Raw genomic sequence first — 12195 nt, forward strand, 5'->3', positions numbered from 1 at the left:
AACACAGATGTAAACTCCTCTCGTAGACTATGCAGAGAGGAGATAATGTAACCCTGATATGAAACCCGATACCCTCATTGACAGAGTGAATTGGGCGATTAACGACGGGTCGAAGCAACGCGTCTCATTCTAAGAGACCTTCTCATCTCAAGGAGTCAACGACAGAAAGCCGTGACAAAGGGCGAGATGTCGCCGGGTACCGTCTCGCTCACTGCAAACCATAACGACTGCATGCAGGAACCACGCAGCGGAGGGCTGACCGAGACGGAGGCTGAGGCTCGATGGTTAGCAAGAAACAACCTACGCACTTTTGAAAATTGAAAATCGCCCGGCATGGTGTCCGGCCCGGAAAAATGATCTTCAGGACTTGTAAATGCCTGCATTCTCATTGGGCCGCATTCCGGCTCGCCCCGAACATTTTGTTACATAAGCCGAGGTGTTCCATAACTAGTTATCATACCGATCTGGATCTCGACGACGTTATTGCTTGCGATCAATTTCATTCTTAGCTTTCTCGAAGGCAGCTAGCTTTGGCGAGATCGATTCAAGGCGCCATTTGCATTTCAGAATGATTTCACAAAGAATAGTGCAGCAGTCCTTGCGGCGGGGTATGTCTGTATCCCCCACAGCATCATGCTCGTCGAGCTAACAAGTCCTCGTGTAGCGGCCGCCCAGAACCCAACCGCTTTCAGATCCTCTTTCGCTAGACTTGCGAGCCCTGCAGCGATTGCGGTTGGTCAGATTAGGTCAGTGTCCAATGCTTTGCGTGGTTGTTGTGGAAGCTGCGAAGTTCTTTCCCTACGTCGTTATCGAAGCGACTTCGGCAACTCACAGTTTTACCCAAAACGTCGCTGGAATTAAAGATCGCAAGCTTATAAGTACCTCTCGCAGACCGGCAACATCCACATCTACATCATCCACCGAAACCGTCGATCCTACCCAAATCCTTGCCCAACAACGTCTTAACCGCCCCGTTTCTCCTCACCTTACCATCTACCGACCCCAGATTTCCTGGTACCTATCTGCTCTCAATCGTATCACCGGTTCGGTTCTCTCTGGCGGTCTATACGTTTTCGCCACCGCATATCTCGTTGCTCCTGCCATTGGCTGGCATTTAGAATCCGCATCACTCGCTGCTGCTTTTGGCGCCCTCCCCCTCGCTGCGAAGTTCGCGATTAAGCTCGGTGTTGCCATGCCATTCACCTTCCACTGCATGAACGGTGTTAGACATCTGATCTGGGATTTGGGAAAGAAATTGAGTAACAAGGAAGTTATCGCTACTGGTTGGACTGTTGTTGGGCTGAGTATGGCCAGTGCCTTTGCCTTGGCTCTGATCTGAGTGTGATATCTGTTTATATCTGTAGTTTATTTCCTGTGAATATATAAGTTGCTTACCACTTTTGTGCAGTTCACGTTTGTCAACAGGTTAATGGCATTCTAGTAGCTGTAATGTCAATTCAAGTCGGAACCTTCAAAATAGAAGCTCTGAGATAACTAGGCTACGATGCAAAATACATTGAGTTAGAAAAAAATGTATTGGTTTGGCCGAGAGAGCAGAAGTATTAGCATTAGTATTAGGGCGTTCAACAAAGAACCATTGCTCAAGCCATCAAGTACATTTGCCTGATTATCCATCCCATGAAACATCCCTTTTACTCTCATGAAGATCACATCCCAAAGTGCATCCCGACGCGTCAAATCAACAAAGGTAGAAAGAAAACATAGTGTATTGGCATGCTAGATGAATTGACGATTTTAATGTTATTCCGGAACTCTTTTTGATAGAATGTTCCTAGAACAACAAGTCGAAAAGGTTAATAAATGGTAGAATGGCTACAATGTGATGGGTACCATAACAACATCATATCCGAAAAAGCTAGGGAGTGAGGAGGACAAGCAAGATAGGCTCACCTCATGGTTAAAGAGATTTGGTTTCTGTTTAGCATTTAAGCCGGGCTTGGAGGAGGATTAGGAGGAAGAACTGGAGAATCCGGGCGTCCGATGACAGAGAAGTTCGAAGCAGGCTTTGTGCCTAAGTTTTCGGAAGTGTTAGGACATGTTATCTGCTTTCGGAACTGTGTCCACTTACCATTACGCGGAGTGTTGAAGATTGCCTTAGACATTTTGGACGACAGCCGGTAAAATTTCCTTTAAAAGGAGCTTGATATTGGAGAAGAAGAAGGAGTAGCTTGTTGGTATGGCCTTGTGAAAAGTTGTGAGAGATGAGAAAGTGAAGCAAAGTGAAGGCTGTAGACAGCTACTTATTGTGGACTCCTGAGTAGGCACGTGAGGAGGTCGCTACCTTGATGTGTTCTTCCTTGCTCTGATGGGAAGTCGAGAACATTTTATGCTCCGTGATAAGGGAAAGTAGTTGAGGGATATTAAGGAGTTCTTTTTGTGTGGATATCCCATCCCTTCACGAGAAGCGATCTTCAAGACCCATGCCGTGAGGGAGGACACCCGGAGAGTTCTGAAGGTATGCAAGAACCCATAGCTCCATGCTTCCGTTCTTCGGCCCCAGAAGGAAACGGCTCGGTGGATATGAGACATACACTGTGGTAGCTCAACCCTCCGTATGTTCCACTCCAAGATTCGATAGACATGGTATCCTTATAGACTTGAAAGAGATGGAGGCGCAGCAAAGGCATATTGCTTATGGTATTGGTTAAGGATGCTTTCCGAAAACGATAAACAAATATATCCGTTTGGAAATCCATGGCGAGGAATTACTGGGTCGAGTATGTGGGTGAGATCGTTTGAAATAGCCGGGTAAGCTTCCTCAAACATACATTGAAATCATGGATAAAAAAAAAAAAAAATTGGATTTGAGACTAAATTCTAGATAGATAAATCATTGGTTAGGCGGACGGGGACTGGAAATAACATGTGTTTCGAGAAGCCGAAGTTGGATGCAAGATCCCTTCCGCGTGCCGTCACGATCCATAGGGCTGAGGTTGGCATCGCGGAAATAGGGCGGAATAGCCATTCCCGTTGTTCAAAGAGAAAATCTAGAAGGTAAATTGGAATATGGGAGATATACGGTTGGGATTAAACGTATGGGAGGGTCCCAATATTCTTTGGTGTCCGATGATAACCTCCGATAGCGTGGCTAACAAGGTAATCTTATGCAGTCTCCCACCTGCATCGCAAGAAACCAGAACTGTTTCCAGCCCCTAGTTGAAGAGGAGCCGGCAAATCCCCTATGTTCTTTTCGGAAGAAGCTGACGCTCCGGAAGAAAGGGTATCACAGAATTCGGGTCTCATTCCTAAGAGATTAGCCTTGTATTGGAGCCCATCCCCTGAGTAAGCCCGCGACATCATTAAAATTGGCCCTGTAACAGAATAAAATGTATGCTATCCACGGATTAGACCCGGGGATGTCGGTGTGATGTTGCTAGCCCCCGGAAGCCAGATGTTTGCTGGGAGAGAGGGCGGTGAACGAACTAACGCCTAATCGGGCTTAGCATGAGGTTTGGCAATTCTCCAGAGAAAATCGTCACGCCCAAGAGTATCTCTGTCTTTCGCAGAGGAGCGGGTTAACCTTTTAATTTGATTGATCCCCTTATTACGTTGACTCTAGTTTTCATGGCGTCCAAACTGCTACCAGTCCAAGCTTTTGCAACAATTGCACGTCCTGCGTGCCGCCGCGCACCATGCCTTGCCCTCCCTCTATTCTCCTGCGCAAAGCAAGGCTCGCGACGAGCAATGACCACCGAAGTCTCAACAGAGAAAGGAATTCCAACACCTCCCGAAGCTCCTACTCCGCGATGGCAGCAGACTCCGCCGGGAATGAAGGCACCTGTTAGATTACGAGGGCCCGAGGAAGGGCCGCATGTTGAAGTAAATTCCGATCCAGAGAAGTTGGATAGATTCTACGTCCGGATGCTGGGAGAGGGTGGTGATAAAATGCTTTCCGAGGAGGTCAAATGGCAGGCCGTAACCCACAAATCCTTCGATCAGGGAAGAAGAGGATTCAACGATCGGTTGGCTTATCTCGGTGTGTTCTAAGACTTGCGAGCTTGAACTTACTGGGCCTTTTCTATTGCTAACGGGAATAGGAAAACAATTGGTGACCCTACAAGCAACCCTCGCGCTCATACAAGATCCTGCTTCTTATTCTCAAAAATTACCGGCGGATCCTTACAACCGGACTCCATTTCAACACCCATCGCTGGAAGGGTTAGAAGTATTATCGAGCCCTACCCTAGAGACCTTGATGAGCAAGAAAAGGCTAGCAGCATTAGGGAGACAGTATGAGCTTGACGGTGTGATGAGATGGATACCGAGGAAGGTGTGCTTGCTCCATCTTGCTTTAACAACAGTTGCAGTTTACTGACGGGACCTCACATCCAGCCCAGTGACTTTCAGCTGTCTGGAATCAGCGTCGTCTTAACTCAGGCTATGTACGCTGTCGTTGGTGCTGTGGCACTAGAGAAAGGTGGTGCGGTTGCAAACCAAGTAGCTCGGAATCGCATATTGAAGCCATTGGGATTCCATATTGGTGCAAATTAAAAAGGTTTGGAAGAGGTTTGAGATGTTTAATTGGCATTCGCGCGGCGTTCTTAGAGACTGTTCAATTTTTTTGCTTTGTTAAACCTTCCCGCATAGACCCATGTATTAACATATACAACTTTGTACGGAGTACTCCCATTTACCAATGAATATACAAGCGAACTAAGAAAAATGTATGATTTCTCTGACACTGGCCGCGCAACGGTAAAAAGAATACACGGTCAGCTCTTATGAAATCGTCCAGAGACTTGGTCTCCGCACCACATATCGCAAGGGCAGCAATTGAAATCCTGAAGTGCTATCTCTAACAGAAAGCCAGAGGCAACGTACAGGAAAGCCCACAAGAGCTTATGTTGGCTTGCACTGTCTTTTGGGTGCAGGTAAATTTTGATGGAAAAAAGGAAAAAGAGCGAAGCAAACAAAAAAATGTTCATTTTTAAGAATGCAAGGATGCTGCGCTAGTCTCGATTCGGACTACGGTGGAGTTGGGGCGTCATCAGCGAACATGCGTCCCTGATGAGCGAACGGCGGATGGCTTGACGACCATACATACTGAGTACGTCTCTCCAGTATCATCCCCGACCGAAATTGACTGAGGCCAATTGTGCCTGAGGGGAACGGGAACCATTTCGCTTTTCGAACCTGCCCCTTGTTTTCGCGATCGCCTTTGGCGATGACTGACTGACGGCGTGCTTCCCTGACGACTATGAGCTATTGGAATAATTCTCGCTGACTACGATCAACCCACCCGCGCCGCTCTGACAGCCTTAGCCATGGCCTCCGCGATCTTCTTCCTCGACCTAAAGGGCAAGGTATTTCTCCCCTTGGCCCTTACACAAAACGCTTTGCCATTCTGCCACCTGATCGAACTGAGCTGAGACTATTATCCACAGACCCTTCTGGCCCGCAATTACCGGGGAGACATCCCCATGTCTGCCGTTGAAAAATTCCCAGTTCTTTTAAGCGAAGCTGAAGAAGAGAGCTCGGCCGTTCCTCCTTGCTTTTCCTCTGAAGGAATTAATGTATGTCGCTCCGCTTTCAGTCACCGGCTACGTATTTGCGGGGCATTTGTATGCGGAGCGCTAACGATTCTCCTGCTGCGATTAGTATCTTTATATTCGCCATAGCAATCTTTACCTTCTAGCTCTGACGAAACGGAATACTAATGCCGCCGAAATCCTTCTTTTCCTTCATAAAATTGTCGAGGTGTTCACTGAATACTTCAAGGAGTTGGAGGAGGAGAGTATCCGCGACAACTTCGTTATTATTTATGAATTGCTTGACGAAATGATGGATTTTGGATACCCGCAAACGACAGAGAGCAAAATATTACAGGAGTGCGCATCTTCTTTTCTCCTTTATTCAGGGCTCTGCTGGGTGGCATCACCGTCCTGACCGGCGAAATTAATACACTGACACCTCCGGGTTTCCCAGGTATATCACGCAAGAATCACACAAATTGGAAATACAGGCTCGTCCTCCGATTGCCGTCACAAACGCCGTATCTTGGAGAAGCGAAGGTATTCGATACCGAAAGAACGAGGTTTTCCTGGACGTGATAGAATCACTAAACCTACTCGTTTCTGCGAATGGAAATGTTTTGCGTTCGGAGATTCTCGGAGCTATTAAGATGAAGTGTTATCTCAGCGGCATGCCGGAACTACGATTGGGCTTGAACGACAAGGTCATGTTTGAAACGACGGGGCGGGCGACGAGAGGTAAAGCTGTGGAGATGGAAGACGTTAAATTCCACCAATGCGTCCGATTATCGCGTTTCGAAAACGACCGAACTATCAGCTTTATTCCGCCTGATGGAGAGTTTGAGCTAATGAGCTACCGCCTGAATACCCAAGTCAAACCACTTATATGGGTAGAATGTCTTGTGGAGTCGCACTCCGGGTCCCGGATTGAGTACATGTTAAAAGTAGGCATCGCCAAGCCTGGGTCCCCTATGGTGTGCTGGTGAGGGCTGACTGTCATGAATCTGATTAGGCAAAAGCACAATTTAAGCGTCGCAGCACAGCAAATAATGTGGAAATTTTAGTCCCTGTGCCAGAAGATGCTGATTCACCGCGATTTAGAACAAACATTGGAACCGTTCATTACGCTCCTGAGAAATCCGCAATAATATGGAAGATTAAACAATTTGGAGGTGGGAAGGAATTCCTCATGCGCGCTGAACTAGGGCTGCCGTCCGTTAAGGGCGATGATGAGCATGGTGGTGGTATGACGGGTGGCTTTGGAGGGAGCATGGGTGGTGCTGGGCAGACAGCAAAGGGCAAGAGACCCATCAATGTCAAATTTGAGATCCCGTATTTTACAACCAGCGGCATCCAGGTCCGCTATTTGAAAATCATTGAACCAAAGGTATGTACGCCTGACATGTTTTCTTACCACTTTTTTTCATATTTCTTTGTCAAGCGGGAATTTTGCTCTTATTGTGACCTGTGTGACCCCTTTTCGGTCACTTGCACGGATCCTAGTTCTCATATTGGTCGTCACTGGTCCGTTTGCATGCATCTATCCCTTTCGCCAAGACATAACTCCCCCTCCTTGTTCGATCGTCCCCCGGATTTTCACGGACATTTGTTGTCGAAATTCTCATGTCCATTGTGGTTGCTTTTCATGTACCCTGGAGTTGGATCGCACCCTCACAAGGGGAATCTCTCACTCGTTCCCTGGCCTTGATATATTATGCTACATTTCGCACCTTAAGAGCCGCACTAACCGTTTGATTCCTTTATCGCAGCTCCAATATCCGTCTCTGCCCTGGGTCCGCTACATAACTCAGTCTGGTGACATTGCTGTCCGTTTACCCGACGTGCAATAATGACGCCCATGTTCTTAAGGGCAGCTTATATAGTCCTTATTTAATACTTGTTTGAAACTTTTACCAGCATGCTATCGGTGTTGCCCATCAGATGATATTTTCAGTTGGGCTTTTCAGTATGTATAGATCTCCCACAACATACAGTTTTACTGCATAAGCATTTCCCTGGGATTACGAAAAACTGAAAATTCAAGGGGTTTCACAATGGTTTACCGAGATGGATTTGGTAACAGCTTAATATTGGTATCAGAGTCATAATATGGCTACCCAAGAAACTGAAGTAAGCTAACAGCATTTCTCACACAAGATTTGAAGTAGTACGCACACATTTGAGATGGAAGGTATTCAGGTGGTGCAAAGGAGAGCAAGGGGTGAAACCAAAGTTTCAATCACAGTTTGCGGGAGGAAAGTGAATGAAGATAAGCTATGAGCGACCATTCTTATGTATCAAAAGCATACACCAAACAAGATACATTTCAAATCCATATGTCTGGTCAAAAGGCCTGCTTTTGCATGGATTTCAACCAATCTTCTCAAAGAACAAAGGGGGATAAAATACGGGCAATGAATGGACACAGTTGGTTAAAAAGCCACAGGTATAGACATACAAATTTATACCATGGCGGTTACTGATTGCTGGTAGGGGACAATATTTCTTTTTGTTCTCCCCTGCTCCGGGATCAAGCCTGGATTATTGGGCCATTTTTGCCTTCCTCGATGTTTCGTAAGTCTTGCGCTGTGATATTTGAGTCGGAGTCCAGGTGGATGGACACGACCACGCCGGTTCCGTGTCTCCCTAAAAGTCGTCAGCACGAATTATACCACTTAGCTAAAGTGCAGATGTCAGAACTCACTTGAGGCCGGAAGGTTGTGCCGGTTCCAAATTGGAGGTTTGAAGGACAGACGAATGACCTCTAACACTGTGTAGGCATCGTGGGGACAGGAGAAAGCCGCGAAAGCGAGGAGGAGGGAGAGATCTCCAGCAATTCCAGTGTTGCTATAGTCGTAGTCCTCTTGGTTCTGGTTGTATGTCTCTGGAATGAGTTGCGGCATCCAGGAATCAGAACCCTTCCCGGCAAGGACGTTATAATTCACATCGAAGCGCATGACTGAAATTGGGGGATAAGGGTCATTAAGGAGATATTTGAACATCACTCTGCGCCAACCGATACCATCTCTCCGCCGGGACTGTTGCACGCTTTTTTGGCGGCAATCGAACGGCACTCCCAGGAAATGGTAACACTCCGAGTTGTAAAATAGCGAACAAACCCGAAATTTTTCCCCACGGCATTCTGTTCTCTCAATACCGGCTGGTGTCCACCGATACCAGCCGGTTGAACCAACCGTCTTAACAGCACTAGGAATCGTAGGCGGAATCCATGCCTGGTTGGGCAAACGAATCTCGCACTGCTCGTCATAGTTCGGCACAATAAAGTCGATTTTGAATACGAAACGCAGAACTTTCGATTCATATGCAGACATGGCGTTCGATGGGTTGAAGGGAGCGCTAAGTTATGCGGTATCTCTTTGGCGGTGTTGAGCCCACGATCAAAGCTAGAAAAGAGCCGTGGACAATTTCTTCGATGGAGACGAGACAGTTCAGAGTGTTAGCTTTAGTACGGGGCATCCTGCAGCTAGCATTTATCCAGCGGTGGAGAAGGTGGCCCCAGATTCAATTTTATACACATTCCGGTTCTTCAAATCACTTCGAGGCGGGGTTGCAACTCTCTAAACTTGAGCCTCTGACGAAATAACTGCCCGACCGCCGATGGTGCATTTCCATGCCGTTTTGGTAGCATTCAGTGCGGTCAAACAGGATGGTGGAGCTGCGTGGCTACCCGACCAACGCTAAAAAAAAAAAAAAAAAGGGAAGAAGGGTGTACAGTAGCGATAACCTCCCTTGAGTAGAGGAACCGCTGGAGCCCATGGTTGAGGAATCGTACTTGGCCGCATACTGTTGGCTGAGCCGGCTCGAATAAAGCATAGGGACGGGGTGTCGGGGTGATACGAGCCTCAGCATCGCAAATCAAGTGCATCGTTATTGGGGATATCAATGGCGGGATCAGCACACAGCAAAAGAGCACTCAGTTTCAGCATCCCTGAAATGAGGAAGCCAGCGAAAGGCCACGAGATAAGGAGCCACGTTCGCGCCAAAAGGAGGATGGGCAAAGCCACCTGACGGTATGATGTGTCAGAGCAAAAGCGGTCTATCAGGAATAGCTGATTTATGGCATACATACTGTTCAGAAGTCGAGTATTGACAAAAAAGCAATTGTTGGATGAGTGCCTCGAAGCCGAAGTCGGACCTTTCTCGCTTGACACCTCATGATTTGTTGTAGGATGGAGAGACCAGGATGGTGGGAGGAGACAGAGAGAGCCCATGTTTAAACACAAACGTCTTGCAGCGAGACACACAAATTCATTTCACCCTTTTGTGGGGGAGGGGTAGAGAAGCCATCAATTCCAGTGGAATATTTTATTTCTTTCAAGAGGATGAAGCAGGACGCAGAGGTCTAAATATATTATTCTGTCTTCAGTGGGAAACAGTCGGCGGCGGAGTTTTGGGCTACTCTCATATCCTTGCCACGCAGGTGTGCCTAGCGTTCACTCTTAGCTTGGTTGCCTTCCTGTCGCCTTTTTCCTGAACAAACGGCTGTCAACTCCAGGGAAGTTCTACGTCAGAAACACACAGTGACAAGCAAACAAGTATATGGAAGTACGGGCGCGCATTGGACGGTGTCAGCACGGCAGTCCCATAGTAAAACGGTCTAGGCTTCTTCAAAAACAGGTCTTTTGCAGATCATTGTTATATATCTTGCTCGTGCCAACGGTGAGACAAGCATGCTTCCGGATAGCATTCCTAGCCAGCCAGATTCAAAGCATGCATGAAGTGATAAAGAGAAGGGTTATCAAGCTGAACTTGCCGCAAGTTGGCCAGAAATTGAACCAGTCTACTCCGTAGACAGGCTCAAAAGCTGAAAATAACAACCATGCATGACGCAGGATGCAGCATGGGTTGCGCGCAGCCTACTGAGGGGCCAAATTTCCAACAGAAGTTGATGAGTGTGTTCAAAAATGAATTGTTGGAATAAATACCCGGCAAATACTCCTTGAGCAAGAAGGATCTCAGAGGAGAAACCATTGTTTTCGCATTGAACACAGAGCAGGATCAAAGGGCTTTTCCACCCGGCTGCCCTCGTCGCAAATCAGCATCAGACCATGATAGCTCTGTGCTACGGGCTTTCAATATCTCCTAAATCAGGAAATCAAAGATTGGATATGAGAGTTTACGGGTAGAATGGCACCTGTGATGTCTGAATGGCCCTCTGAGACGAAAAGGATGTGCGAATTGAGAATGGAGGTAGGTCAAGTTAAAGTTTCTCTGGGGAGATCCAGCCTAATATTTTCTAGATTTGGTATCCAGCCACCTCTTGTGATGTCCGCCTTTGCCATGACGGGACTATCCATGTACATTAGCAATTCTGATGCTTGGAAAATGCCTGGGAAGAAATATCAAATCACCCTCGACCGCCAATTTAATTATATGACGCTCCCGATGATGATGGGCCTCGTTCCTATGGAGGACGGAGTATGTGAGGAAGAACTAGCCTAAATTCAAGTTGTTCCTTGCTTGATTTCAGCCAGTCCATCCATTGTTGTGGCCACACCAGAGTCTACCTCTCTTTTTCTTATCACTTACAATATCTCATTCGTATGTAACTACTTTATGCATCGTACTATACTGCTACATGTCAATACATACTGACCTGATGTCTAGACATTGTTTCTGCAAGCTCAGTACGCCGTATACGAGATACAAAAGGACAATTGAGATGGATTCCTACCCAGAACGGACGTAATACAGCCGAATCTGGTTATGACGTTTCCCCGACACGGGGATCAATGAGTTTCGATATCTGGTTAGAGCCAAAGGTATGTTTGTGCAGAACATCTTGACTGTGACGTGGAGCCGGGCACTAAACCTAGAGATTTCATATCAAGGTCCCAATTTTGGGATCTGCATATATCGGGATGGCGCACTTGAGCTACCGCATTGTCCAGCCGCGAATGCCTCAGCGCGACCATCCAGAGCGTGCCGTAAGAAACATTTCCATGGATTTGGCAGAAGCAATTCCTGGGAAATCCGGGATGGTCCAATCGTTTCCTGGGATGATCCCGAGCCGTACTTCACGTGGCTTGAAATGCAACACAAAAAAACACGCGTGTTTTTCGTGACAGATTTTCTTCCACATTGAGGACATCGTATCGCCGGCACGCAGATTCGAATCCACAGTTCCCAACGTGCATGTCTTTTCTCTTGTCCAAAGACTAAAGCCCCATCTCTGAGTGTGTGTTGGTGAGTGATTGCATATACTCGACGGAGGAAAGAGGCGTGGGAGAAAACAAAAAGGTGCTCCGTATCCTTCGCGTTCGAGAAGATCCAGCTGGAATTTCAAGATCCTGTTCGACGGAGTTAAGGTGTTGCAAGTTAAGGCATCCTCGGGACGCGGACACGAAAAAAGTCTCCGGGCCAGGTTTTAACCTGTGACAAAAAGGGCGTGACGAAAGGGAGGACCTCATGGACACTCGCTCACTCCTGGGACCCTGACTGCTGACTATCGGTGTGGGCTGAAACTGGCCAGCTCGGCCGCCCTGAAACGCCCATCAGCGGCCGTGTCCGGGGGGGCGATCAGATAAGGCAGCGGTGCCTCGCAATGACTCGAGGGAACCCCACCGCCACCAGTCACCGGCCAATGGTGGACGCTGCAGAGCCACGCGAGTGGCGCCCACCAGGTTCGGCACGGACTTTAAAATTACTAATTCTGACTAATTCCGGTCGTAACAATACGTAC

At 47.5% G+C, this 12195-nt stretch overlaps 6 protein-coding genes across 6 annotated transcripts; 4 read left to right on the forward strand and 2 right to left on the reverse strand.

The window, feature by feature from the left end:
- Nucleotides 1–633: 633 nt before the first annotated feature.
- Nucleotides 634–1466, forward strand: CIMG_06617 (succinate dehydrogenase, cytochrome b556 subunit; the record flags this gene model as incomplete). The annotated part of the gene is made up of 2 exons (XM_001242720.2): nt 634–746; nt 892–1466. 2 exons carry the CDS (start codon nt 634–636, stop codon nt 1337–1339), a joined length of 561 nt encoding a protein of 186 aa, XP_001242721.2. The 3' UTR covers nt 1340–1466.
- Nucleotides 1467–3530: 2064 nt separating this feature from the next.
- On the forward strand, nt 3531–4581 carry CIMG_06618 (RNase III domain-containing protein). Its single transcript, XM_001242721.2, has 3 exons — nt 3531–3997; nt 4059–4291; nt 4354–4581. Exons 1-3 carry the CDS (start codon nt 3586–3588, stop codon nt 4510–4512), a joined length of 804 nt encoding a protein of 267 aa, XP_001242722.1. The 5' UTR covers nt 3531–3585; the 3' UTR covers nt 4513–4581.
- A 464-nt stretch (nt 4582–5045) lies between these two features.
- On the forward strand, nt 5046–7413 carry CIMG_06619 (AP-1 complex subunit mu-1). The gene is made up of 6 exons (XM_001242722.2): nt 5046–5324; nt 5406–5534; nt 5620–5849; nt 5947–6436; nt 6505–6879; nt 7262–7413. The coding sequence occupies exons 1-6, from the start codon at nt 5286–5288 to the stop codon at nt 7340–7342; spliced, it is 1344 nt and encodes a 447-aa protein (XP_001242723.2). The 5' UTR covers nt 5046–5285; the 3' UTR covers nt 7343–7413.
- A 609-nt stretch (nt 7414–8022) lies between these two features.
- On the reverse strand, nt 8023–8824 carry CIMG_06620 (uncharacterized protein; the record flags this gene model as incomplete). The annotated part of the gene is made up of 2 exons (XM_001242723.1): nt 8023–8138; nt 8197–8824. 2 exons carry the CDS (start codon nt 8822–8824, stop codon nt 8023–8025), a joined length of 744 nt encoding a protein of 247 aa, XP_001242724.1.
- A 220-nt stretch (nt 8825–9044) lies between these two features.
- Nucleotides 9045–9378, reverse strand: CIMG_13069 (uncharacterized protein; the record flags this gene model as incomplete). The annotated part of the gene is made up of 2 exons (XM_001242724.2): nt 9045–9176; nt 9226–9378. 2 exons carry the CDS (start codon nt 9376–9378, stop codon nt 9045–9047), a joined length of 285 nt encoding a protein of 94 aa, XP_001242725.2.
- Nucleotides 9379–10652: 1274 nt separating this feature from the next.
- Nucleotides 10653–11578, forward strand: CIMG_06622 (uncharacterized protein; the record flags this gene model as incomplete). The annotated part of the gene is made up of 4 exons (XM_001242725.2): nt 10653–10703; nt 10767–10935; nt 11121–11275; nt 11330–11578. The coding sequence occupies 4 exons, from the start codon at nt 10653–10655 to the stop codon at nt 11576–11578; spliced, it is 624 nt and encodes a 207-aa protein (XP_001242726.2).
- Nucleotides 11579–12195: the final 617 nt, after the last annotated feature.

The sequence above is a fragment of the Coccidioides immitis genome, assembly GCF_000149335.2.
Source record: "Coccidioides immitis RS genomic scaffold supercont3.2, whole genome shotgun sequence".
Taxonomy (NCBI): Eukaryota; Fungi; Ascomycota; class Eurotiomycetes; order Onygenales; family Onygenaceae; genus Coccidioides; species Coccidioides immitis.